General features: G+C 40.0%; 1 protein-coding gene across 6 annotated transcripts in view; it reads right to left on the reverse strand.

The window, feature by feature from the left end:
- Nucleotides 1-26,611, reverse strand: part of hspa12a (heat shock protein 12A) — a 100,673-nt gene that overhangs the window by 48,840 nt on the left and 25,222 nt on the right. For 5 of the 6 annotated variants that reach the window (XM_048609106.1, XM_048609105.1, XM_048609107.1 and 2 more), the window contains 3 exons: nt 15,378-15,460; nt 9,162-9,289; nt 1,174-1,360 (listed from right to left, as the gene is read on the reverse strand). In XM_048609106.1, coding sequence (XP_048465063.1) covers nt 1,174-1,360; nt 9,162-9,289; nt 15,378-15,460 — 398 coding nt within the window. The remainder of the gene's footprint in view (nt 1-1,173; nt 1,361-9,161; nt 9,290-15,377; nt 15,461-26,611) is intronic. The other variant, XM_048609104.1, reaches the window with a different exon arrangement.

Raw genomic sequence — 26,611 nt, forward strand, 5'->3', positions numbered from 1 at the left:
AAATGTCAGCTTTCCTGCTCCTCTGATGCTGCTTGGCCTGCTGTGTTCATCCAGCTCTACACTGTGTTATCTCAGATTCTCCAGCATCGGCAGTTCCTACTATGTCAGTAGAAACATGCCCTGTTTTACACACTCTTACATGAAAGAAGGCATGTTCAGGAAGCAACACTGTGTCTGCCAAACATTATAGGTTTTATAAAAGTGTTCTGAATCTTTTTCCCAACTTCTTACGAAACATTCTAGTATTCTCATCCTCTTACATTTGCCTTTCACATGAACTTCCCCTTCTAGCAGTAGTTCTGAACCTGAACCCATTTGAGTTTTGACTATCTAACCAAATCAACTTACATTGCAGAGCTTGGTGCTATCTGTAATTGAGTTCCAAGAGAGCCTTAGTTAATGGAAACTAATTTGAAACTGACTTGCACCTGAAGATAAAAACTGGCTCTGTGTATTTTACAACAGCTTATGCTAGCAGCAAATCTAATAATTTAATAGTTTCACTTGGTTGGTTTTGTATGTTAAATAGAAAATGTCAACAACATTGTCTCCTTTAATGATATCATTCAAATTTTAATAGTTGAAGATACAACGTGCAACGGTAATGGACTACATTTAATGTTGATGATTGGAGTCTTGCCCACTGTACGGACAGCCTGAGGGAACGCCACATCCTAAATGGTGGGATGTCTGATCAAACTGGTGTTGGTCAGTCATTTACATGATCTGCATGGGTCTTTCCTGTGATTTAGTACCCCCAAAGGCTGAAGTTTCATTCACCAAAAACTGATGGCTACACAGGCACTTAACAGCTTTCCAATCCAGGCAACAAGGTGGCTATGTTCCAAGGATTTCACCAAAGATCATTGTTAACTTACTGGACACAGGTGAGTGAAGACTGGAAAGGGTTGCAGGGGGTTGGAGGGAAAGGCAGGAAGGTGACTTTCAACTCTGAGCCCCACCCCCACCTGGATTCATTGAGGAAGCAGCAAAAAGTTTGTCTTCCAGTTAATCTCCGAGTAACCATTAAATTCCCATAGAAGTGTTTTGCCTTTACAGCACAGAACTGTACATGTGCTCATTTTTGCTTTTTTACGTTCAAATCACAATTTCCATTGATCAAATTCCTAACTTAAGTAAATTAAACAAGTAGAATGAAGACTTGGAACTTACACTGGTTGTATGGAGCTTCATTTTGAATTTCTCAAAATACAGCCACTGTTTTGAATCATTTGGATCCAGGTCATGATAAAAGTCTCTGGCTGCATAACCAAAGCTATGGTACTTTCCATCAGGTGTTAGTAGGATAGTGGTAGGCATCTTCTGATTGGATACACCAGGGTCACCACCTTCCCATCGTCTAACAAAAAAAAAGTTCAATGATACTGTAGTTAATCTCTTTGAGGTACATAACCTTAGAATTACACAGTTGGTTCAGCCCATAGATAGGATGAGGGATGGATTCCAGAGCTTATGGCTTTGCTAGCTGAAGGCACAGCTGATAAGTGGGAAGCAACGAAAATCAGTGATGCCTAAAATACCAAACAACTAAATGCAAAGACACACAGGAAACAAAAACACACCAAAAACATACAGCTAGGTCCTGGTGGACCCACCCTATTCAGTTATCAGAGCGGTGATGCTTATTTCGGATGATGGTGGACACTAAACTTTAGATAAAACAGAATGCATAAAGATAGAGGAGGACCATTTCTTGTCAGAAACCTTTTTCATCAAACTGTTCTTTGGGGCAGAAGGAATAATGAACAATTTCAGCCATGGCCCTTTACTCAAAGTTGGTAAAGTATCTGTTCAATAGCCTCTGAGGTGGTCAAGTAGGGGTCTTCAAGCCTAAATGCTAGTTTAACCTGCATTTAGAAAGACGACATCTTGACAAAGGAATGGAAGCTTGCACTGGAAACAGCCATCCAGGGGATCTTTAAGCAGCTGATTGCCACTTAAGTTGCCTACTGGTGTCCATTAACTGGGGTGCATGGTATTTTGGTGGTTAGCATTTAAACTCATGCTCTCTACCTATTGCAACCAGATGATTGGGAACAAATGTGATGTTGCTGAAGATTGAAGTGCTAATTAAAAATAAAAAAACTTTACTATTCACACTGCTGCTGGATGTTTGAGAATACTGACTTACAAACCACTTCCTGGGTTAGTTCCCTGTCCCCAGAAGTAAAATGTCATTGTCAGCAAAAGTAAATGGTCATTGAGGCCAAAGAGATTCTAATATTCCTGAACAACATGGCCTCTCAATGAGGTTAGAAAGATCTTAAGCCACGACAAGGCAAGTATTAACTGTATGTTCGCAATAAATGTTGCCTTTCTGCCTAATTTGCTAAATCCTTCTCCCCTATAGATGGGGTGCATGCATCTTAATAGAAACCAATGTGTAAAGTCAAAATACCCACACTGACTCACAATCAGTACAGAATAAGGTTTACAAGCAATTGTGCCATTTTCAGATCAATGAATGAATTCTGGAATTAAAGCTGAAGCACACAAAGGTTTCTCAATTTACATCCGCAAAAGCCATCGTTATTTTAAAAAAAAATCACATAATAAAGGTAAATTATTTGTAGATTTGTGTCACCAGCTCGAAAAATACTTTCTGAAGATTAATTATTTTGTTAATTCTGAGTTTGGACTCTCAAAACAGTAGGTGTGAATCTGGGTTAAACTATTTTTCTTCATTCACTGTAGTCATATTTGTTCAAGCAGTGAAATGAGGAATATTTCTCAATATACTTGAATGTGGTGCTTTAATTTTCAGGTCAAGTGCATAAAGGTGGATAAATCACTGGGACCTGATCAGGTATACCCTAGAACTTTGTGGGAAGCTAGGGAAGTCATTGCTGGGCCACTTGCTGAGATATTTGTACCATCGGTAGCCATAGCTGAGATGCCAGTAGACTGGAGATTGGCCATTGTTTAAGAAAGCTGGCAAGGAAACACCAGGGAACTATAGACCAGTGAGTCTGACATCAGTGAAGGGCAAGTTGTTGGAGGGGATCCTGAGGGACAAGATTAACATGTATTTGGAAAGGCAAGGAGTGATTCAGGATAGAAAACATGGCTTTGTGCATGGGAATGTGTGTGTCACTAACTTAACTGAGGTTTTTGAAGAAGTTACGAAGAGAATTGATGAAGGCAGAGCGGTGGACATGATCTATATCAGTAAGGCATTCGGCAAGGTTACTCATGGTAGACTGGTTAACAAGGTTAGATCACATGGAATACAGGGAGAACTAGCCACTTGGATACAAAACTGGCTTGAAGGTAGGAGACAAAGGGTGGTGGCAGAGAGTTGCTTTTCAGACTGGAAGCCTGTGACTAGCAGTGTGCCACAAGGATCAGTGCTGGGTCCACTGCTTTTTGTTATTTATACAAATGATGTGAATGTGAATGTAGGAGGTACGGTTAGTAAATTTGCAGATGACACCAAAATTGGTGGTGTAGTCAACAGTAAAGAAGGTTACCTCAGAATACAATGGGATCTTGATCAAATGGGCAGATGGGCCAAAGAGTGGCAGATGGAGTTTAATTTAGATAAATGTGAGGCACTGCATGTTGGAAAGGCAAATCAGGGCAGGACTTGCACACGTGACAGCAAGGTCCTGGGGAGTGGTGCTGAACAAAGACCTTGGAGTGCAGATTCATAGTTCCTTGAAAGTGAGAGGGAATAGATTTAAAAGGGGCCTAAGGGGCAACTTTTTCACGTAGAGGACAGTGAGGAAAATGTTTCGTATGCTTGCCTTTACTGATCATAGAGTATAGGAGTTGGGAGGTCATAGAGGCTGTACAGGTCATTTGTCAGGCCACTTTTGGAATACTGTGTTCAATTCTAGTCTCCCTGTTACAGGAAGGATGTCGTGAAACTTGTAAATCTTTTCTGAACCCTTTCAAAGGATGTTTCCAGAGTTGGAGGGTTTGAGATATAGGGAGAGGCTGAATAGGCTGAGGCTATTCTCCCTGGAGAATCGGAGGCTGAGGGATGACCTTATAAATGTTTATAAAATCATGAGGGGTATGGATAGGGTGGATACCCAAAGGTGTTTTCCCCAAGGTGAGCGAGTCCAAAGAGGGCATAGGTTTAAGGTGAGAGGCCCATTTTGGATCTATCCCCTCAGGGGCAACTTTTTCACGCAGATGATAGTGCATGTATGCAATGAGCTGCCACAGCAAGTGGTGCAGCCTGGTACAATTACAATATTTCAAAAGGTGTCTGGATGGATACATGAATAGCAAGGGTTTAAAGGGATATGGGCCAAATGCTGGCAAATGAGACTCTATTAATTTGGAATATCTGGTCTGCCATGACAAGTTGGATCGAAAGGTCTGTTGCCATGCTGTACATCTCTTTGACTATATGACTGTAATGCACTCCACATAGAAATACAAGTGAAATGGCAACTTTGGATGCTGGGCATTCTATTTAATTTGAATAAAAGAATACAGGAACGAAAGACAGAAAACATAAGACCTTGCAAATGCATTGCACCTTTCGTGTCCCAAGAATGTCGCAAAGAAGACAAATAAGCATTTTTGAACAATTGTAACAGTAATAATTCAGTGAAACTTGCACACTTTATCAGTCAATTTGTGGAAATAATGAGAAAAAAAATGATCTAACAGTGATTGTGACTGTGGGTTAAACATAAACTACATATTAGATCCTGTCCTAGTTTTTTTAAACATTGGTCTTCATACTACAGTGGTGGTAAATGTTGCACTAAAAATCATGTGTTGAAGTGTTACCATAACAATATATAATTTTAAAATGAAAGAAAATGAACATTTCTTGTTGTGACTCATTTCCTTTGGGATCCAGTCCCACCCTTTCCTGTTTAAACTCTGAATGACCTGTTGCAAATTTTCCCCTTCTTATAGCTGTAGCCCTTTGCTGATCTATTCAATATGAACTTAGTTTACCTATTAATTTATTTACAATGGGCTTTTAAGTTCCATGATTAGCAAAAATTCAGAAATGAAAGAAATGACTGCAGCATACCAAATCTTTCTCACAGCTGTACTATGCTGTCTCACTATGAATATAGATAACTTGAATGTTATCTGGATTATTTTTGGAATTCCACTGATAGAGATGCTAGATTTATTGTATGCACCACCTTCTTTATTGAACGTTCCTCTCTGCATAAAAGGAATATAAATCTAGTTTATTTTTGCAACTAGTTACACTATCAAGCAGACTCATATTAAATGTATTAAGTACTCAATAGATTAAAACATTAGCTATGAATAAATCAACTTTTGGCCAGTTATAACTAACAAATATCAATTTTGTAAACTACATTAACATTATGACCTCTTACATCTCAACAGATATAAATAAACAACTTTTTTAACATTACAATAGTATATAATTTCTCAGATGTAATTTATACTTATTTAATATTATATTCATTTTGAATTCACACGAACTGATCACTGCAAACCTAAGTAATTATTAAGGAGTAGATATGAACTCTCACCATAAGAGTGGAATCATATGGTAGTGTAATTGGTCCTGTCAAAATTATGAGGGAATGTTATCTCCGGTGTTATTGGTCGTGCAGAGAATGTGCAGAGAACCTGCTATGTGCAAGCCAGCACACAATTTACCTTCAGAGTAAGTGTGCGCGTGAAGCTCCACAAGAAATATGTCTGATCATGGTTTGAGCACAAAATCTGCAGGTATCAGATTTTAAACCTCCATGAAAATTAAAGTTAGGTGAATTCGAATTTAGGCTTAAAATCTGCTGAAACCAGACTTCCAAACCAGTGTGACTTTTTTTTTTAAATAATATTCACTTGTGAGACATGGGCATCACAGGCTTGGCAACAATTATTGCCTGTTCCCAGCTTCTCTCAAACTGAGTGGCTTGCTAAGTCATTTCATCAGGCAGTTTAGAGTTAACCAGAATGCTGTGGGACTGGAGTCACATGTAAACCAATCCAGGTGAGGGTGGCAGATTTTTTGCCCTGAAGGACATGAGTGAGCCAGATGTCTTTTCTCTCCCCCAAGCATCAGCAATAGTTTCATGGTCATCATTAGATTCTTATTTCCAGACATTCCTAATTATTTTAAATTGAATTCAAATTCCACTATCTGTTGTGGCAAGACTCAAACCCAGGTTTGCAGAACATTAACTGATTTTCTGGATTAATAGTCTAGCAATAATGCCATTAGGCCATCGCCTCCCCATTATTAACACGCTACTCAGTATCTACCTTCACCAAAATAAACCAACCATGTCCACTGTGTACAGGAAATGACTTTTTTTTTATTCATTTATGGGATGAGGGCGTCGCTGACTAGGCAGCATTTATTGCCCATCCCTAATTGCCCAGAGGGCAGTTGAGAGTCAACCACATTGCTGTGGATCTGGAGTCACTTATAGGCCAGACCAGGTAAGGATGGCAGTTTCATTCCCTAGTGAACCAGATGGGTTTTTCCAACAACTGACAATGGATTCACAGTCGTCATTAGACTATTAATTCCAGATATTTATTGAATTCAAATTCCACTCTCTGCCATGGCGAGATTTGAACCCAGGTCCCCTGAATGTTATCTGGGTCTGTGGATTAACAGCCCAGCGATAATACCACTAGGCGATCGCCTACCCCGCATCCACAAAAGCACTACCATCATTGAAAGATACCCATTTTTAGCACTGCATTGTAGATAAATCTCTTTCAAGGCCAGGAGGAAAAAAAAAATCACTAAACAAGTGTCCAATGAAAATAAACCTGCCATAATAAATCAGACGCTGTTTTATAGCATTAATTTCTGACCCTTTTAGCTAGTATTTTGGGAAAATCATTCTGGAGTCTGATGCATTTATAATTACAGTGACTAATTCACAATGATAAAATTCTGATTATATTTGCCCTAAGTTTTGTGGATTTTCTAGAATTTTTACAGGAGGTTTTGGAATGAGGATCACCAGTCTATTTTAATATCCCACGACAACTGCAAACCACCCTTGCAATAAAATCACAACAAACCCAACAAAGCAAGCAAGAGAAAAGATATCTGCACTAAACATCTGTAAAATAACTTCAATCAAAATCTAACTCTCTTCAGAATCCTTATCAAGTACACCATGTGCTTAAAGGCATTGATGAACATCCGAGTGCCATAAGACACAAAGATATTGCCTACTTCATAATAGAAAATGAAGATCAGATTTATCTCACAACAGATAAAAAAATCAATATCTGTAATATAAAGCCAATATAAAGAATCAGTCTAATTATAACATCAAAGGAGACGATTTCTGATGTTCCTTCAGGATGCTGCCTTCAAGTTGGCCTAAAGTGCAGAAATCACCCAAATGTAGTCCTGGGTGAGGAAAAACCCATGTAAGATTGCAAAAGTAATAATGAAAACATGTGGCGTAAAACAATGATTTCATTGACATGAAACATTATTGTTTCTTGCTGTCTTTTTGACACACAAGGATTGCAAATGTTAGGAGCTTTGCCAATCACTGCTCTTTGCAAATAGAGCCATACAGCATGGAAACACCCTTCGGTCCAACTTGTCTATACAGACCAAATTTTCCCAAACTGAACTAGTCCCATTTGCCTGCATTTGGCCCATGTCCCTCTAAACTTTTCCTATTCATGTACGTGTCTAAATGTCTTTTAAATATTGTACCTGTACCTGCATCCACCACTTCTTGCAGTTCATTCCACATATGAACCACCGTCTGGGTGAAAAGTTGCCCCTCAGGTCCCTTCTAAATCTTTCTCTTCTAACCTTTAAAGTATGTCATCTAGTTGTGAACTCCCCTACCCTAGGGAAAAGGCCTTTGCTATTCACCTTATCTATGCCCATCATGATTTTATAAACCTCTATAAAGGTCACCCCTCAACCTCCCAGACTATACAGCCTCTCCTTATCATTCAAAGCCTCCAATCCAGGCAACATCCTTGTAAATCTTCTCTCTAATTTAATCTTCCTACAGACTGCAACCAAAACTGTACATAATACTCCAAATATGGCCTCACCAGTGCCCTGTACGACCATGACACGACATATACGCAATGATCTAAGCAATGAAGGCAAGCATGCCAAATGCTTTCTTTACCAGCCTGTCTACCTCTGGCACAACTTTCAAAGATCAATGTACCTCAACTCTTAAGTCTCTCTGTTCGATAACACTTCCCAGGGCCCTACCATTAACTGTATAAGCCCTGCCCTTGTTTGTCTTACCAAAATGCACCACCTCATATTTTCATCCACTTCAGTGAGCCATGTTTCCATATGATACAGTTGCCTGAACAGCTTTGTCAGCATAAACATTCTTAGCTGAAACATTGATAATAATCAAATAAGATGGCTATACTCCTGCACAATTTGCAATTCCTTTCTTACATGTCCCCATGTCATATCTGCTTTAGAAAAAAGACTAATATTACAGGGCTATCGCTTGCAGATGTAAAAGAAGGTTTTCACCAAAGCTGTAAACTTTGATTTAGGGGGAGAAATTAATCTAGATTATGAGCATGGTAATAATACAAAAGAAAAAGGGATGGAGTGTCACTCAGGCTCATCACCTGCATCCTTTTCTTTTCATTGCTTGTCTCATTGACTCACATTTGCATTTTCTTAGAATACATTACAACATTTCAGTGTAAGATATTGTAATAACAACAACTGCATATTGAAGAAACAAAAAAAAAACAGAAATTGCTGAAAAAACTCAATAGGTCTGGCAGCATCTATGCAGAGAAAGCAGAATTAACATTTTGGGTCCAGTGACCCTTCTTTAGAATTGAGTTTTGAGATTTTCAAGTAATTTCTGTTTTTGTTTCTGATTTCCAGCGTCCACTGTTCTTTGTTTTTTTTTGCATATTGACGATTTTGTTTGTAGATTTTATACCTAAACATTTACTGTTTAAAAAAAAAGACTGGCTAGCACCAATCAACTTGAACCCTTTAAAAGAATCCATTTCAATCAGATGTAATTGACTTTTGGAAAATAGAAACACTGTACTAACATCTTGCTGAACACTTAAATGAGTGGAGTACCTACTCTTCCTGGAAGTCATCCATTATCTACCATACACCCCAGACTCTGAGGTTTAATAGCTAGAAATGGCTGGAAAAATCAGCAGTGCCTCTGCATTGCAGTACTTACCTCATTATGTGAATGCATTCAGGGTCCCTAGCAAAGCTGTAAGCATATCCACTAGAAGTGGTGCCAAAATCAATAGCTATCACCACAACAAATGACTGCTGCAAGGATGCAGTTTGTTCAGAGTCCTTCTGTAAGAAAAAAAATCTTTGTTCAAAAAACATTTTAATTGCATTTTAATGCTGATGTTTTATATCTTTGTTATTTTGTTGTGATATTCAAGTTTTAACACAATGTTTTACCTCATTCTAATTATCCATAATATTGAATCATTTAACTTCCAGTTATTATTGTAGCTGAAGAAGCCCTCAGTTAAGCTTTATTCAACTATCTTTCTACGGCCTCATTTATGAATATTAGAAAAAAAATCATAAATTAAGGACAGATTAGAAGCTCTGTAAAAGAAACAGAAAGAGTGGCCACTTTTCAGGCCACTGTGACAGTGAAAAAAGACTGCTTTTCACAATCATCCAATGACATTTTCAACCCGTTTTCCTGAAATATTTCAACTGTCTTTCTTTGTGGGAGGTATAGATAAGAGTTGACGGTAGTTGTCTTTTCCCTAAGATGGGGATTTTCAAGACAAGGGGGCATATTTTTAAGGTGAGATGAGAGAGAGATTTAAAAAAAAAAGACGAGGCAATTTACTTTTTTTTAAACTCAGAGAGTGATTCATGTGTGGAATGAATTTCCTGATGAGGTGGTGCATGCAGGTACAATTACGATGTTTAAAAGACGTTTGGATAGATATATGAATAGGAAAGGTTTGAGGGATATAGACCAGCAGCAGTTAGGTGGGACTAGTTTAGTTTGGGATTATGTTTAGCATGGACTGGTTGGACCGAAGGGTCTGTTTCTGTGCTGTATGACTCTATGACTCTATATGAAAGTCAGTCATTTTTTATTATCATGACTCTGGAAATACAATCAAAGACAGGAAATATTTAGAAATATATTAGTGCTCCAGGTATGGGGATATGTACACACTGCAAGTGATGAACACAAACAGTTATGCGATCAGTTCTTGCTTGCTATTAGACTGCAGCAGTGGAGGTGTCTCCGTATGCTCTTGCATTCACATGTAGAGCTGTGTTCAGCAACTCCTCAATGCATGTTCAATGCTAATGTTAGGTGAAAGCTGGTGCGAGTGCCACCTTTCTCTGAACAATAGAAGAGCTTAAAATTAAATTTAAAAATCCTGTGAGATCCTCCATGTTAAATTCCAGAAAACTACTTTGGTAAAGGATCGAACTGGGGCTACTCTAATTAACTCTTTTTTTCACACATGGAATATGGACATTGTTGCAAGGCCATCATTTGTTGCCTACCCCTAATTGTTCTTGAACTGAGTTCTTTAGTGGACCATTTCAGAGTTCAGTTAGGAGGCAATTACATTGCTTTGAGCCTGGAATCACATATAGGTCAAACCAGGTAAGGACAGCAGATTTCTGTCCCCAAAAGACATCAATGAATTAGATGGTTTTTTATAAAAATCAATAACTGTTATCATGGCCACTATCACTGAGACTAGCTTTCAAACCCAGACTTCCACTAATTGCATTTAAATTCCACCAGCTGCCAAGGTAGGATTCGAACCCTGTGTTCTTTGTGCATTTGTCTGGGTCTCTGAATTATGAGAACAGTGGCTTTACCACGATACAATCAGAAAAGAAGCATGGACCTCCGAACCCAACAATCACAGTTTAGGTTAGATAAATGGATCAATAGCATGCAGAACAGAGTAGGAACAGCAGAAAAGAAGCTAAAGTCGGAGTTGATGCAAGACTGTAAAAATATTGGATGTAAAGACACAATTGCACTTACATGTGCTACTGAGTTGGGAAAAAAACATAAGACGGCATTGATTTCTCAGATTTTACTTTCAGGGAGATATAGAAAATCTAGTAAGTTTTAAGCATCTACAAATGGTGTAGAATAGGCCCATGGAAGAGGGTAGAGAAGGAACTCACAGTTTACCACCCCATTTCAGTTCCAAACCTCTAGAGTTCCAAACTAGGTTAAAATCAAGGTGTAAGTTCAGTATCTCACTGGCACATTCCACTGGCAGTTGGTAGCACCAAAGTCACATGAGGCCCGGGATCACTGAGGCCTTTAGGCCACAAATGAAGTGAAGGCAGGATGGACAATTGGGGTTTGTGAGATGATCTCTGATGTCTTAGGAAGGCAAGTGGCATATTGGTTTTTACTGCAAGAGGACTTGAGTTCAGAAGCAGGGGTATCTTATAGCAGTTATACGGCTATAGTCAACACCTCGAGAATTACATACATTTCTGGTTTCCATATCTAAGAAAGCACATACTTGCCTCAAAGGGAGTACACAGGTGGCTCATTAGGCTGATACCAGGGATAGCAGGACTGTGCTGTAAGGACAGATTGAATCAACTGGGCCTGTCTTCACTAGAGTTCAGATGGATGAGAGGGAATCTAATTGAAATGTATTAAATTCTAATAGGCTGGACAGACTAGATATAAGGAGGATGTTTTCCCTGCTTGGAGACTCTAGAACCATGGACATAAACTCAGGATATGGGGTAAACCATTTAGGACTGAGATGGGGAAAGAATTGTTCACTCAGAGCGTAGTGAATCTATGGAATTCTCTACCATAGAAGGATGTGGAGACCAAGTCAAGAAATATTCAAGAAAGAGATTGATACACTTTAAATGCATCAAGTGGTATATGGAGAAAGCAGGAATATGGTATCAAGATAGAACATTAGCCATGATCATGCTGAATAATGAAGCATGCTAAAAGGGCTGAATGTCCTACTTCTGAATCTAGTTTTTATATTTCCATCTTATGATATCTGCATACTTCTCCAATTTGATAGCTTCTGTATAGATCAACAATCAAGGATGCAGAGGGCAACCCTGAACTCCCAAAGGCCTAGTCAGTTCCCTGAGGGTGGTCCAATGGAATCAGGTGCTTTCCAAGCTCTGAATGTCTGTTATTGCCTCTCCATCCCCCATAAATGAGGCCTCCAGCATTGAAAATTCCAATCAGATAGTCCATCAGCCCCACTGGGAACAATGACAACAAGTGGTACTGCACTCATAGGAGGGCTAGGATCACAGAGGGATGTCAGGTCACAGGTCAGAGTAGGCAGGATGGTGCTTGCACGGTAATCATCATGCTGGAGCAAAGGAAAAGACAATGCTGACCCTGCCTGATGCTACACTCCTTGATATAGCTCAAGAGTGTCTGATAATGATGGACTCTTCCCAGGAGGTTGCTGGGTTTTGCTAGGCTGCTTTTCCGAAACCATGCATCCTTCATTTAATCCCAGAGCCAAAGCCTCACCCACTCATCCTCCCCGTGACTCACACACCCGCTTCCTGCCATCACTCATTTGTATCCCTCTAGCCAAGGTGTAGTGTTGTAGTGGCAGCAGCCACCTCAGAGTGCTGCTGCTGCTGAATACAGAGGAACTGCCAACCTCTGATTGGCCAACAGATCTTGCCAGTTAAAGTTTCCACCTCCGCTGTCCTGGATCCCTGGGGAAGGCCCATATTCCATTGACTCTGCTGTCTGATCTCAATCACAACTACCTCAACTTTTGCTCTGTAAAATGTCACCTACACCTGGCAATTGTTCTGCTCCCAGTTGTTGTCTATGCCTAACCTCACGTCCTGATCTAGTCTTCTACCATGTTGTACTCCCATAATACCTACACCCCCTGAACGCAGCCTTGCTGAGTGCTACCATTTGCCAGTACCCAGAGTGCTTCCTGGTTCCAATAGGCTATCATCCAATGGTCACTGCTAGGGCATAGGTTTTCCCAGGAATACACTGTTGGGGAGCAAGTGATGTGGCATTTATCCACTCCACAAGATACCATCCTTGAATTTAATTCAGGATTTAAAACAGAAAGGGAAGGGAAGCATGGATCTTGCATTCATGGCACTTTTCATGGGTTTCAGGTGTTCCCAAAGTGCTTTACAGCCAATGGGATAACATTTTAAGGTGCAATAATTATGGCAATGAAGGAAACATGGTATCCAATTTGCACTCAGGAAGGTCCTTCAATCGCAATGTAACAATAATTGGATAATCTGTTTGTGAGTTAAGGGAAGAACTTGGTCAGGACCATCTGTGCTGCTCCCCTTGGAAATAGCACTATAGGATCTCTTGCATCCACCTGAGGTCGGATTTTGCCATGATCTCATGTAACATCCTAAAGATGGTGTCTCTACCATTTGGAACTCCTTCACTACTGCACTGGAGTGTTACCCTAGATTGCGAACTTAGGTTATTGGAGTGGGAATTAAATCTATGGTCTTCTGACCACTGCTACAACTGAGTTTTAGCTGACACCATACAGTAATTGTTATGGAGCACATATTTTTAATAAGTTACCAAACATGGTTAGCTCTTCCTGCAGTAAACAGTAAAATAATGTGTATGTGCTGTACTAATTGCAGTAAGTAATATACTCATGTGGCAGTTCTGCTCTCACCACCTACGCTGGTCATGCCTCCACAGACAGTTTGATCAAGTGAAAAGCACAATGTTAAGCCATCTGCTTTGCTGCAGCAGCCTGTAAACAAGTCCCACTACAGGGATGGAGCAGGCTAAAGAAGGAGGAAGAAAGCAATTATAACTTCTGTTACTTCAAAGTAGAATCCAGCACCTTCTCTATTATAAAATAAAATGAACTTACCTTAGTTCAGAAGCTGAACGACCACTGAAGAGGCCTTAGTACATAGGCCTGTAGTGCATGCCATTCATTGCTGAATTGGGTGTTCGCCAATTGAAAACAGGCCCTTAATTTGCTCCTTAAAAAGGGACCAAGGCACTGTTCTAGGTGTCAGCCTGAAACAGTAAAATAAGGGCCCACAAATTTAACAGTGGGGTCAATGCCTGTGCAGACTGGAAACAGGTGGTCCCACTGCTAAATGGATAAATGCTGCACCTGTTTTATGCCTGAAAAATGGGCACAAAGCATAACAATTTCTGCTGATTAGTTAAAGGTAAACTGACAAATCTTCACACAAAAACAATCAGACTGAGCAAATCTTACACATTATGTTTAAGAAAAATACTCCAATCACATATTTCACAAGGTGCTTGTATTTGAACTGAATAGCTTGACCATTCACTCAGGCTTCAGCTAAACAGACTAATTCCTACATTGAATCAAGATGAATTATGACTTCCGTAAGTGCAACTGATTTTCAACCTTGAAAGAACTGACGAAGCAAACAATAACCTTAATCTTGACAAATTTATCAGTTTTGTCACAGTACCCTGTAGTGGTTTAAAAGGAAGCTGTTGGATAGAGGCTTAAAATCATAGTGACTCTCTCAGTAATGGAAATATCTGAACTTGACTTCAGTCAAGTTTTGAAAGTTGACAGTGAGTCAGCCTGTAATAAATAGTCAGCATAGACTTCTCTCACAAAAGACTCAATAAATTCCACAACACAATTCAAAACATGACAATGGATTATCTCAAAGTTCTGGCCAATAATTACCCATCAATATCCACCCCCACTCCCAATCCCCAGCAGTACTCGACCAATCTTAACAATAATGACTACATGTGAAGAGTACTCCACTGGCATGAGGCTTTTTTGAGCTATCCTTAGGAAATGAAAGATACTATAAGAAATGCGGGTTTTCCTCTTTCCTTGAAATGAACTGTTTTCTAAGGACAAGATATGTGATAGATCTGGGGGCCCTTTGTTCAGTGCCATGGAATCAACATAGTCTCTTATTTTCATTAATATATTATTTTATATATATATTATTTAAATAAACTCAATTTACACCTTTAGCATATTCTCATTCGGACTTTCAAAAACCTCTCATTGTAAAATTGGACATGCCATTTGTCGGGTTTATGAGGCTACAGTCTGGTTTCCAAACTGCCACCAATGAGAGTCTACCGATGAGAAAACTTCAGAAGTTCATAATTCAGATTTCAGTTTTGTCAAGTTGCCTCTAACCTGTTAACACTATTATAACAAGTTACCAGCTTTAACAACTGATTACATTCTGAATAACAGCTCTTAAAAACATATTAATAATAAACATAACATATATCCAAACTTGGAATAATTGCATCTTGTAACCAAGTAGATGTCCAGGTTGTGATTAACATCATTAACAAACATTAATTTTGCTTGACTGAAACCTCAGAGTAGTAATATATCAAAAGACATGCAGGCAGTTTAGAAGTAAGGAAGCATTCTCTTACTGGAGACATTGAAGGGCTAAGTGGGGTAATACCAGGTTCTCCCAGGCTTTTAGCTGGCGATGGATAAGTTGGAGAGACATTTTCTGTAGAGAGTAATAAGCATCATTAGGTCATGATTCAATTTTCAAAAGTAAGTTGTGAAAAGAAAATAGGACAGTAAAACAAGATGAAAGTAAATAACTCTGATATATCTATTGAAATCTGAGAAATAATCAGTTTTATTTTGTTTATAAGTGAAACTTTACATGGAAAAGAAACTGGAACTGCTGTTTGGCTAAAGACTCTATACCTGAAATGCAAACTTACTTCTCTTTATGAATGTTGATGGGCTTGTTGTAGACTACCAACAGGCTACCATGTCAGTTTGACTTTGTACCCTATTTGAACAATGCTCTAATTATTCTAAATTTGATTTCAAATTCAGTTTGAGTCCTGATCTCACTTAAAGAAATAAATTATAACTGATTGTTCTGATAAGCAGGTTCAAATAGTGGCTGTCACAGCGAGCAATGTCACCGTGCTTACCGTGAACAAGCAGAGAAAGTGTTAAAAACAACTTTGCAGTACAATTATTCAAATAGGCCAATTGTAGAAATTACTCCCATATTTATTGAATGCAGCTGATTCAGAACTACTAGTTATAAAGAAGCAAAGAGTTCAGGATCACTGATTTCTAAGCAGCCCAGTGGGACGTTCTCCACCTAAACCAAGCTGGGACCAATGTCCTAGCAAAAAGGTAAATAGGCTGGTCAACTGGATTTCAAACTAGAAACTCAGGGGGCAAGGGAAAGGTAAAACTTACCCCAGTAGGAAACAAAGCAACAGTTAACATCTGTAGGGGATGCGTAGAAAAATATGAATGAAATGACAGGAAAGGAGAACTCAGGAGAGGTTATTAAAGTCTCCAACTCAGACACAAACAGGACAGAGTGTTTGGAAAGGGTTATGAATCAAACTTCAAGCTCACTAGACAAATAAATGACATTGAGAAGAAGGAGGTTAAAACAGGACTGAAGGTGTTATATCTGAATGCATGTAGTATAAGGAATAAGATAATTGAGTTTGTGGCGCAGATTGAAATTGGCAGGTATGATATGGTGGGCATCATGGAGCTGGGGCTGCAAGGGGATCAGGATTGGGAGCTGAATATCCAAGGATATACATCCTATCGAAAAGAGAGGCAGGTGGGCAGAGGGTATGGTGTAGCCTTATTAGTAAGAAATGAAATTAAATCAATAGTAAGAAATGAAGTAGGGTCAGATGGTGTAGAATCTGTGTGGGCAGAATTGAGGAACCGCAAAAAGGTTAAAAAAAAACATAGTTGGAGTTACGTACAGGCCTCCAGACAGTAGTCCGGAGCTGGGGTGCAAGATACACCAGGAAATAGAAAAGATAAGTAAGAAAGGCAAAGTTACGGTGATCGTGGGGGATTTCAATATGCAGGTGGACTGGGAAAAGCAGGGGTTGGTAGTGGATTGCAAGAAAAGGAATTTATGAAATGTCCATGAGATGGCTTTTTGGAGCAGCTTGTGGTGCAGCCCACTAGGAAACAGGCAATACTTGATCTAGTATTGTGCAGTGAGGGAGACTTGATAAGGGAGCTTAAGGTGAAGGAACTCTTAGGAGGCAGTGATCATAATATGATTGAATTTACTCTGAAGTTTGAAAGGGAGAAGACAGAATCAGAGGTAACATTATTACAACTGAATAAAGGCAACTACAGAGGCATGAGGGAGGAACTGGGTAGAAATGACTGGGAGAGGAACCTAGCAGGAAAGACAGTGGAGCAGCAATGGCAGGAGCTTCTGGGAGTAATTCAGGAAACACAGCAAAAATTCATCCCAAGGAAAATGAAGCATACTAAATGAAGGACAAGCCAACTATAGCTGACAAGGGAAGTCAGGGACAGCATAAAAGCAAAAGAGAAAGCATATATGTGGTGAAGGGCAGTGGGAAGCCAGAGGATTGGGAAGCTTACAAAAACCAACAGAGGGCAATGATTAAAGGTAAACTAGCCAAAAATATAAAAGGGCAAAAGAGAGGCCAAAGTGGACATTGGACCACTGGAAAATGATGCTGGAGAGATAGTAGTGGGGATCAAGGAAATGGCAGAGCAACTGAATAATTACTTTGCATCAGTCTTCGTGGTGGAAGACATGAGTAATATCCCAAAAAGTCAAGAGAGACAGGGGGCAGACCTGAGTATGTTGGCCATCAACAAGGAGAATGTGCTAGAAAAACTGAATAACCTGAAGGTGGATAAATCACCAGGACCAGATGGACTACACCCCAGAATTTTAAAGGAAATAGCTGAAGAGATAGGGGAGGCATTAGTGGTGATCTTTCAGGAATCACTAGACTCAGGCAGGGTCTCAGAGGACTGGAAAATTGCTAACGTGACACCCCTGTTTAAAAAGGGAGTAAGGTAAAAGACGGAAAATTACAGACTAATTAGCCTAACCTCAGTCGTGGGTAAGATTTTGGAATCCATTGTGAAGGATGAGATTTCTGAATACTTGGAAGTGTATGATAAAATAGGGCAAAGTCAGCATGGTTTTTTCAAGGGGAGGTGATGCCTAACAAATCTGCTAGAATTCTTTGAGGAAGTAATGAGCAGGTTAGACCAAGGAGATCCAATGGATGTTATCTACCCGGACATCAAGAAGGCCTTTGACAAGGTGCCGCACGGGAGGCTGCTGAGTAAAATAAGGGCCCATGGTGTTAGAGGCAAGGTGCTACCATGGATAGAAGATTGGCTGTCTGGCAGAAAGCAGAGTAGGGTTAAAACGGTCCTTCTCAGGATGGCAGCCACTGACAAGTGGTGTTCCACAAGGGTCAGTGTTGGGACCACAACTTTTCACTTTACACATTAATGATCTAGATGAAGGAACCAAGGGCGTTCTGGCTAAGTTTGCAGACGATACCAAGACAGGTAGAGGTACAGGTAGTATTGAGGAGGTGGGGAGGATGCAGAAGGATTTGGACAGGTTAGGAGAGTAGGCAAAAAAGTGGCAGATGGAGTACAACATGAGAAAGTGTGAGGTCATGCACTTTGGCAAGAAGAACAGAAGCATGGACTGTTTTCTAAATGGGAGAAAATTGAGAAATCTGAAGTGCAAAGAGACTTGGATGTTCTAGCCCAGGATTCTCTCAAGGTAAACTTGCAGGTTGAGTCAGTAGTTAGGAAGGCAAATGCAACTTTGGCATTTATTTTGAGAGGACTTGATTATAAAAGGAGAGATGCACTTGTAAGGCTCTGGTCAGGCCACATTTGGAGTATTGTGTGCAGTTTTGGGCCCCCTATCTCAGGAAGAATGTACTGACCCTGGAGCAGTTTGAGGGGAAGTTCATGAGAATGGTCCCAGGAATGGAAAAACTTATCATACAAGGAATGTTTGAGGACTCTGGATCTGTACTCGATGGAGTTTAGAGGATGAGGGGGGATCTAATTAAAACTTACACAAGACTGAATGGCCTGGACAGAGTGGATATTGGGAAGATGTTTCCAAGGGCACAGCCTTCAAGTAAAGGGAAGACTTTTTAGAACGGAGATAAGGAGAAACTACTTCAACTGGAGAGTGGTGAATCTATGGAACTCGCTGCCTCAGAAGGCTGTGGAGGCCAAGTCATTGGGTATATTTGAAACTTATCAGTCATGATTGAATGGCAGAGCAGACTTTTGCGTGGCTGAATAGCCTAATTTCTGCTCCTATGTCTAATGGGCTAAATGGTCTTTGTTGCAATTCTGAAAATCTCTGCCCTGTCTATCTCTGATCAAACACTACAGGTGACATCTTCAATTTCAATCAACTGCTACAGGCTGCGAAGGTTGTCTGTCACGGCTAAATTTTCTCAGCACTGAATTTGGAAAAATCATTGATCATAGCCTGAAACCATTCAATCTGTCCACATACAGAATTCATGTGAGATGAACTTTCTTTTGGAAATTCGTAAACAATTTAACCTATCCTTTGTCCCTGTAAGCTGCTTTCCGAGTGGGTTTCTTGTGGCACTGTGTCCCTACCTGTGAGCTAAGAGGCCTGAGTTTTAAGTCTCACCTGCTCCATAGGAGTCAAATAATATCTCTCAACAGGTCAATTAGAAAAAACTTACATCTCCGTGCAAGTTGGATTTTATCTTAATGCATCCAGTTTTAAGGCCCACAAACATTCTTTCTTGTTTTAAAACTTACATGAATATCTCTCCTACGTCACAGCATTTAAATTAACAAGCAAGTTCTTTTACAAACCATCTACTGTGAAAAGAGTGGTGAGCCATTTTAACACTGTTCACCTGGCTGTTACAATAGTTATAAGTAATTGAAATTGCAGCTTTGCTTATTTTCTGTGTATGTGTGTAACTCCAACCATGGGCTCATTGGAGGTTCAATAAAAAAAATGGCTCTCAAGAACCAAGAATGCTTGGGCTGAGGGACATTGCTGTAACCCTTCTTTTGACAACTGCTGGCAGCATACTGTTAACATGTTTTGAAGGTAAAACCACCTTTGCTCATCCTTTTCTAGCATGTGAATTTAGCAACAATAAAAATGCCAAAACTAACAAAGCAATCTATTCTTCAAATTCACTAGAGTTATTAGGTTAGTGAAAGGGTTAGCGGTTGAAGCTGTGACTAATGGATTAAAAGCAGCAAATGCTTCCTGCTTGTGGATACATGCGTTCATTTTGATGTCTTTGAAGCTGGAGAAATATAATACTGTACTTCCTGTCCGCTTCCTCTTAACTTAGGCTTTCAAAAGTAGTGTGCTAAGTTTGGAATGTAAAGCAGTGATTTATTTTTTTGACAAATTGCTTGAATGTTTCAAGATGCAACTTTCAGATGTATAAATTCAAGTGATCTGAAGGAATAATGTTTTACTGTTTTGCAACAAAGATTGTTTGTAACTACAAATGCCAAAGGAGTGCAAACTATAATCATTTATTTCCAAATTGTGCTTCCCCAAAGAAAACTGATAGCCTCATAGTCTAGACAAGTATTCACTCCCTCCAAACACCACCGTTGTGTCTCTTTTGACTTGAACAAATGTTGAATGCCAATTTTATATATTTTTTTAATTCTAAAACTGGTTGCAGACAAACAAGTCAAAGTTGAGACTTTGAATGTAAACACTAACATTTTTTTTTAAATCCTCTCTCATAATAAAATGCACTTTTGATGTTGGTATGTTCTTAGCTGTGAAGCTTTCCCTAGCCAAACAGTCCATTGCCATTGAGATAAAGGAAAAGAAACGTAACAGAAGAATGACATTTTTAGGGGAGGTAATGGTGGCTGGCTACTTCTGCATGGAACAAGTTTTTTTTTTGAAATTGATGGGAAGGGGAAAAAACTAAAAGGAAAATCTTTTGAAAAAGTCAAACTTTCTGATGTTGATTGTTACACGAGATAACAGTTCAAAGAGAGCTAGCAATGTAATAGTACAGTACTTTACTGACAGCATAACTGAGAAATTTGATGAAATGTCATACAGATACGCTGCCTGCAATCAGTTCCGTATTGCTTAAATTATGTATTATTAATGTTTTGAATGTCAATATGTTGTAACCAAAAAGTCAGAGTAAAAACTATTGTAAATGAACTATGGATGTAAGTATTCTTCTTTATGATTAAATGTAATTGTAAAAGAAAACTTCACATTCAGAAGCATTGGAACCGCAGCAAAAGGAACATTTTAATGGTAAACTATCCTTGGACCAACCTAAAGAAATGTCCAACACCCCAAAGGAACCTGAATATGCCTTAAGAACAGTCTGTTCTGATCAAAACTGTTAAAATATTCATTAATGTGGTACACATAGCCTGGAAAGAGATGCGGTTTCTAATAATAGAAGGCAATAGGTGCAGGAGGTTGCAGAATCTGGAGCAATTCTTTGGTTGAACTTTGTTGATGGTTGTTGGAGTGTCCAAGTCCTCACAATTGCAAGTATGGTGAGCTCCTTGGTAATTTTACCACAGGTCACCTGCTAAGTAGCTGTACGATTTAGGTGGGCGGGTGGGCTGCTGGGCTTCTGATGCTGATGGGAGGGTTGCAACGCTGAAGCTTCGGCAGCATCACCAGGAGAGGTGGTTATCACTGGTATACAGGAGGAACTGAGCCAGATATATATAAATATAAAAAAGGACTGTGACAAATATCGGAGGGCAAACCCCTTCTGGGTTGGGGTCACAGGTGCTGCCTTCCTTGCTAGTGACCAACAAAACCTTCCTTACTGGGCTTCCACTGAGAAGATGTCTCCATTAGCTAGAGCCATTGGCATGTGAAATAGCCTTTTATTTGAGAATAACATATTTAAATTGTCTGCTTTAAGGCAGCGTAGAGCCAGTCTCTCTGCATCCAGTCCCTGTGTTGGCAAATTGCCCTGATGGCATGGAGGACCAATCTGACCTGCCATACCCTCCTATCCCTTGATTTTAGTGGCTCCCCTGCCTTGTCACCCTATCTCCCCAGGGGTGGTAAAACTCCTGGCCCTTGACAACTGGCTATTGACAGTTCTATAGTCTATTTAGTGAGCTCAAACATAGCTGCTCATTTAGTCTTAGCTTTATTATGACTGCAGACTTGAATAATCAACTTTTTTTTTAAAAAATGGCTTTCCCCACCTGATTGTCTTGCTTTTTTTTCCTCCTGAGCATATGTTTGGAATAAAAATATAGGAAGTCCCAGGTGCAAAGTAGCCCTTTAGGTGCCTCAGACTTTTGTTTTATGTTGAGTTGCTTGATTTTTTTCTGTCATTTCTTTGTTGCTAACAAACTTTGCAACAATTTTTTTGGAGTGAATTTTTGTTTCCTTTGTTTCCTCCTCTTTAGTGAGCTTGTTTTTAAAAGGTATTTTAGATACAGCTTCGCCTGAAGTGGAGTAAAACTAAAGAAGGTATTCCAGAGTGATTTGACCATTTCTGCAGACCTTGGTACACACTAATGCAATAACCTGTGGCAGCTGCTATGACTTGCTGCAGTCAAGCTGCAATTTATGGAGAGTCTTGTTGATGTTTTTGAAGACTGTCACTGCACTGAACTGTTACTTTTTCTGGCTCACTCCCAGTTTATCACAGAATCACAGAGTTATTACTGTACAGAATGAGGCCATTCATCCCATTGAGCCTGATCTAGCTTTTCAAATGAGCATCAGCCAATGTGTTGTTCATTTAACAACAAACAGATAACTGACACATCAGTTAGCATGACCAGTATTTATACCTTCTTTCCCACCTATTGGAATAACATGTCAGGTGAGAGTGACTGCACTTAACATCAAAGCTGGCTGTGGCATCAAACAGCCCTTGCAACATTGTAGTCAATACGATTCGAGGCAAACTCTCCGTTTATTGGAGTCATACCTGACACAAAGGAAAACTGCTTGCTTAAGGTCAATCATCTCAGCTTCAGGACATCTCTGCAGGAAATCCCCTATAGACAGTGTCCTCAGCCCAACTATTATCAGCTGCTACTCAATGACCTTCCTTCCATTATCAGGCCAGAAATGGGGTGTTCGCTGTTGATTGCATGAATTCCTCAGATACTGAATTAGTCCATGTCTAAATGCAGCAAAACATGGACAATATTGAGGCCTGGGCTGAAAAATGGCAATTAACACTTGTGCCACACAATGACCATCAACAAAAGAGAATTTAACCATCAATCATTGATATTCAATGGCAATGTCGTCACTAAATCCCCAACTACCAACATCTTGAGCATTAACATTGACCAGAAAATGAACTGGACTAACCATATAAATACTGTGACTACAACAGCAGATCATAGGTTAGAAACCATGCACCGTGTAAGTCGCCTCCTGATTCACCAAAACCTGTCCACTATTTATGAGGCACGTCAGGAGTGTGTTGGAATATTCTCCACTTTCCTCGATGAGTGCAGCTCCAATAACACTTAAGGAGTTCAACACGTCAACACTTGATTGGCATAACATCCACAAACAGTCACTTCCTCCTGCCTTGGTGCTCAATAGCAGCAGTGTGTATCATCTACAAGGTGCTTTGCAGAAATTCACCAAGGCTCCTTAGACAACAATTTTCAAACCATCTAGAAGGTCAAAGGCAGCAGATACATGGAAACACCATCACCTGCAAGTTCCCCTCCAAGCCACTCACGATACTGACTTGGAAATATATGACAGTTTCTTCAGTGTCGTTGGGTCAAGTCCTGGAACTCCCTCCCTAATGGCAACCAATGTGTCAACCTATAGCACATACACAGTGCCGTAGTTCAAGAAAGCAGCACACCATCACCTTCTCAAGGACAACTAGGGATGGGCAATAAAAGCTGGCCCAGCCAGCTAAGTCCACATTCCATGAATGAATTTAAAAAATGCCACCATTATGTTCAATTTGCCGAGTGTACTAGATACCATTATGGAGTGATCATGTCCCTACCTTTAAGCCAGGAGACCTAGGATCAGGGCCCAGAGTCCAGGCCCCGCTCTGAAGGTATCTGATAACGTCTCTGAGCAGATTGATTAGAATGTATCAATATAACACTAGGGATGTTCATGAGTAGCTATGTTGATATTACCTGACATATGAAGCTCTTGGGAGATGAAAGTGACAAGTTACTGCCTGGCTGAATGCCACAATGAGGTGTGTATACTTATAAACTGAAAAGAAAAAGGAAAAAGGTTGTCCATGTCTAGGCAAAGGCAAACAATTAATGTTGATGAGCAGCATATCATGCCACAAAATCTAATATTTAAGTTCCCTCCAAGTCAAACACTGTGCCACATACAACCCTAACGTGGACATGTATCATTTTTGTAATCACTTCATCCAAACTCTTCAGCTATATTGTGGAAATACTGTTACCACATGGACTCTGTAGTTGAAATACAAGGAGGAATACTGTAAATAAAAAGTGCGCAATGAAGATAAAAATGGCTGAAACCACACCCAGAGTGGGCAGAGTAAAGTGGTTTGATCCGTGGGAGGGAAGGGAGTGATGTGAGCCCTTGAAGGGCAATAGCATTTTACACTCAGCTGGTGAAACTGAAACATGCCTGCTAGTGCTACATGCATTGTGAACCTAGCTTTCCGTGTGCAGTCCAATCCTGTCCTAATATCCTGACCATATCAGGCAACATAACAAATAAATCTTACTAGTGCCAATGGTTCAGAGGCTATGTTGTCTATCTGGAAATGTTCAAGTTGCAGCTAGACAGAGACTCTCACATACATAAGCTAGGAGAGGATCCCTACAGTGTGAAAAGAGGCCATTCAGCCCATAAAGTCTGCAATGATCCTCCAAAGGACATTCCACCCAGATCCCAACCCTATGACGCCACATTTACCATGGCTAATCCACCTAGCCTACACATCCTTGGACACTATATGATAACTTAACATGAACAATCCACCGAACCTGCACATCTTTTGACTGTGGAAGAAAACCACAGCATGCAGTCACAAGGAGAACGTGCAAACTCCCCACAAGCAGTCACCCAAGGCTTGAATTGAACCCAAGTCCCTAGCACTGTAAGGCAGCAATGCTAACCACTCAGCCACTGGGCTATCAGTGTCAGTCTGCGGAAACACCAGTCTTATCAGGAAACACTGCTGCTATCAGCCTGCGCCCAAGAACTACTTGTGGTATCAGCGTCAATCCAGAAATGTTTGCCAAACTGCCATCCACATGGAGGAATGGGCAGCAAAAGTTTCACCACGATTAAGTCTGGGAGTTACAGGGATTTTTCTGTAAGGCTATTGTTTAACACAAACACCAGTTTCCAACTTCCTCTTGAGGACCGTTTCCCTGTCCATCAGTCACCCCGCTCCACAACTGGGGTATAACCCAGTTCATGTTTATTTTCTAATCAGAAATGTTCAGGCATGTTGTTATGACACACTTCTTGAGCAATTAGGACTGGAAGCCAGGCCTTCTGGTTCAGATGTAGGGTCACAGGCCTAGCCTTGTTAAATCCAGAAGTGCTATCACACACAATCAAACAGTTTTTCTCTCACCACCAAACCAAATGTGTTATTTTTCACCATTATCCACCATCACAAAATCACCCATGTTTCCAACTAATCAATTTACCTACATAGCTGTTCAGAGGCAGTGCAGTAGCACCAAAGGTAGGAAGAAAGTTGGGGGGGGGGGTGCCGGATCAAATCAAAATAGAGTTTGAGGGAGAAATAAGGCTCTCCACTCTCTGTGGTGCCCACTTCTTTCTAAAAGCATTGAAAGTCTTGGTAGATGTTATGTGCTCCATCTTCAAGGACACCCTAGAACAGGCATGAATGTAGCACCCAGTTCATATATATTTCTAATCAGGCTGGTTAGAGATGATATTACACAGTTCCAGAGTAGCTGGGAATTGAACCTGGGCCTCCCAGTCTAGAAGTAGGGACATTGTCACTGTGCCACAAGAGGGAACCAATATAGAGTCCAATGCGCATCATCTGTTTACAATCAGCTCTGGAGCTATTCTGGTTTACTCTCTCTGAACAGGTTGATTAGAAAAATAGGTTCTGGTTTACCCTCAATAGGACCTGCATTTCTACCACTGTCAGGAAACACCCTTGCTAATAGCGTCAATCACAGATTCCTGTCCTTTCTGGGTCAGCCCCAGAATGGCTGCGATATCGGCATCAGTGCCCAGAAGACATTAATGTTCATTATGGACCAAATTTAGAAATCAGTTTATGCCATCTCCATTTCTCCTTGGACTTTGTGCCTCCTTGTGGCTTCCACTTCATCCATGCATACATTCCATTCTTGACCCTATGTGACAGAACTTGCTGGGAAGTCCACAGGAAGTGCATTAGTTCATAAATAAAGACAATTCACTTTAAACAATAACAACAAAGTATGACACTTCCATTTGACATTTAACTTCTGGGCTGCGCTGACATTGACATTTGAGGACTATGCATATCAAAAAATTTCAGACTTAAAAGCCAATTAACTGAATTAAGACTTTAGTCATATTTTTATGAGTTTCCAATTAACTACATGAAACAAAACTCACAAAAGATAAAATATTACATAGAAAGCTTAGCTTTTCAAAAAAAGTCTTCTGTTTTGTCCCTCTTAATAGTTCCACAAATTCATGTGATTTCACCTATTTTTCTCAAAAGGTGTTTTGTTAATGATTCCTTTCAGTTTCTGTTGCACCTTAGTGATTGTCATACTTCGTAAATCACTCATGAATTGCAAATTAAAAACTAATTACTTGAAAATACAAGCAGTTAATGCTTTTTGGTTC

Source organism: Rhincodon typus, chromosome 20, assembly GCF_021869965.1.
Source record: "Rhincodon typus isolate 14 chromosome 20, sRhiTyp1.1, whole genome shotgun sequence".
Classification (NCBI taxonomy): Eukaryota; Metazoa; Chordata; class Chondrichthyes; order Orectolobiformes; family Rhincodontidae; genus Rhincodon; species Rhincodon typus.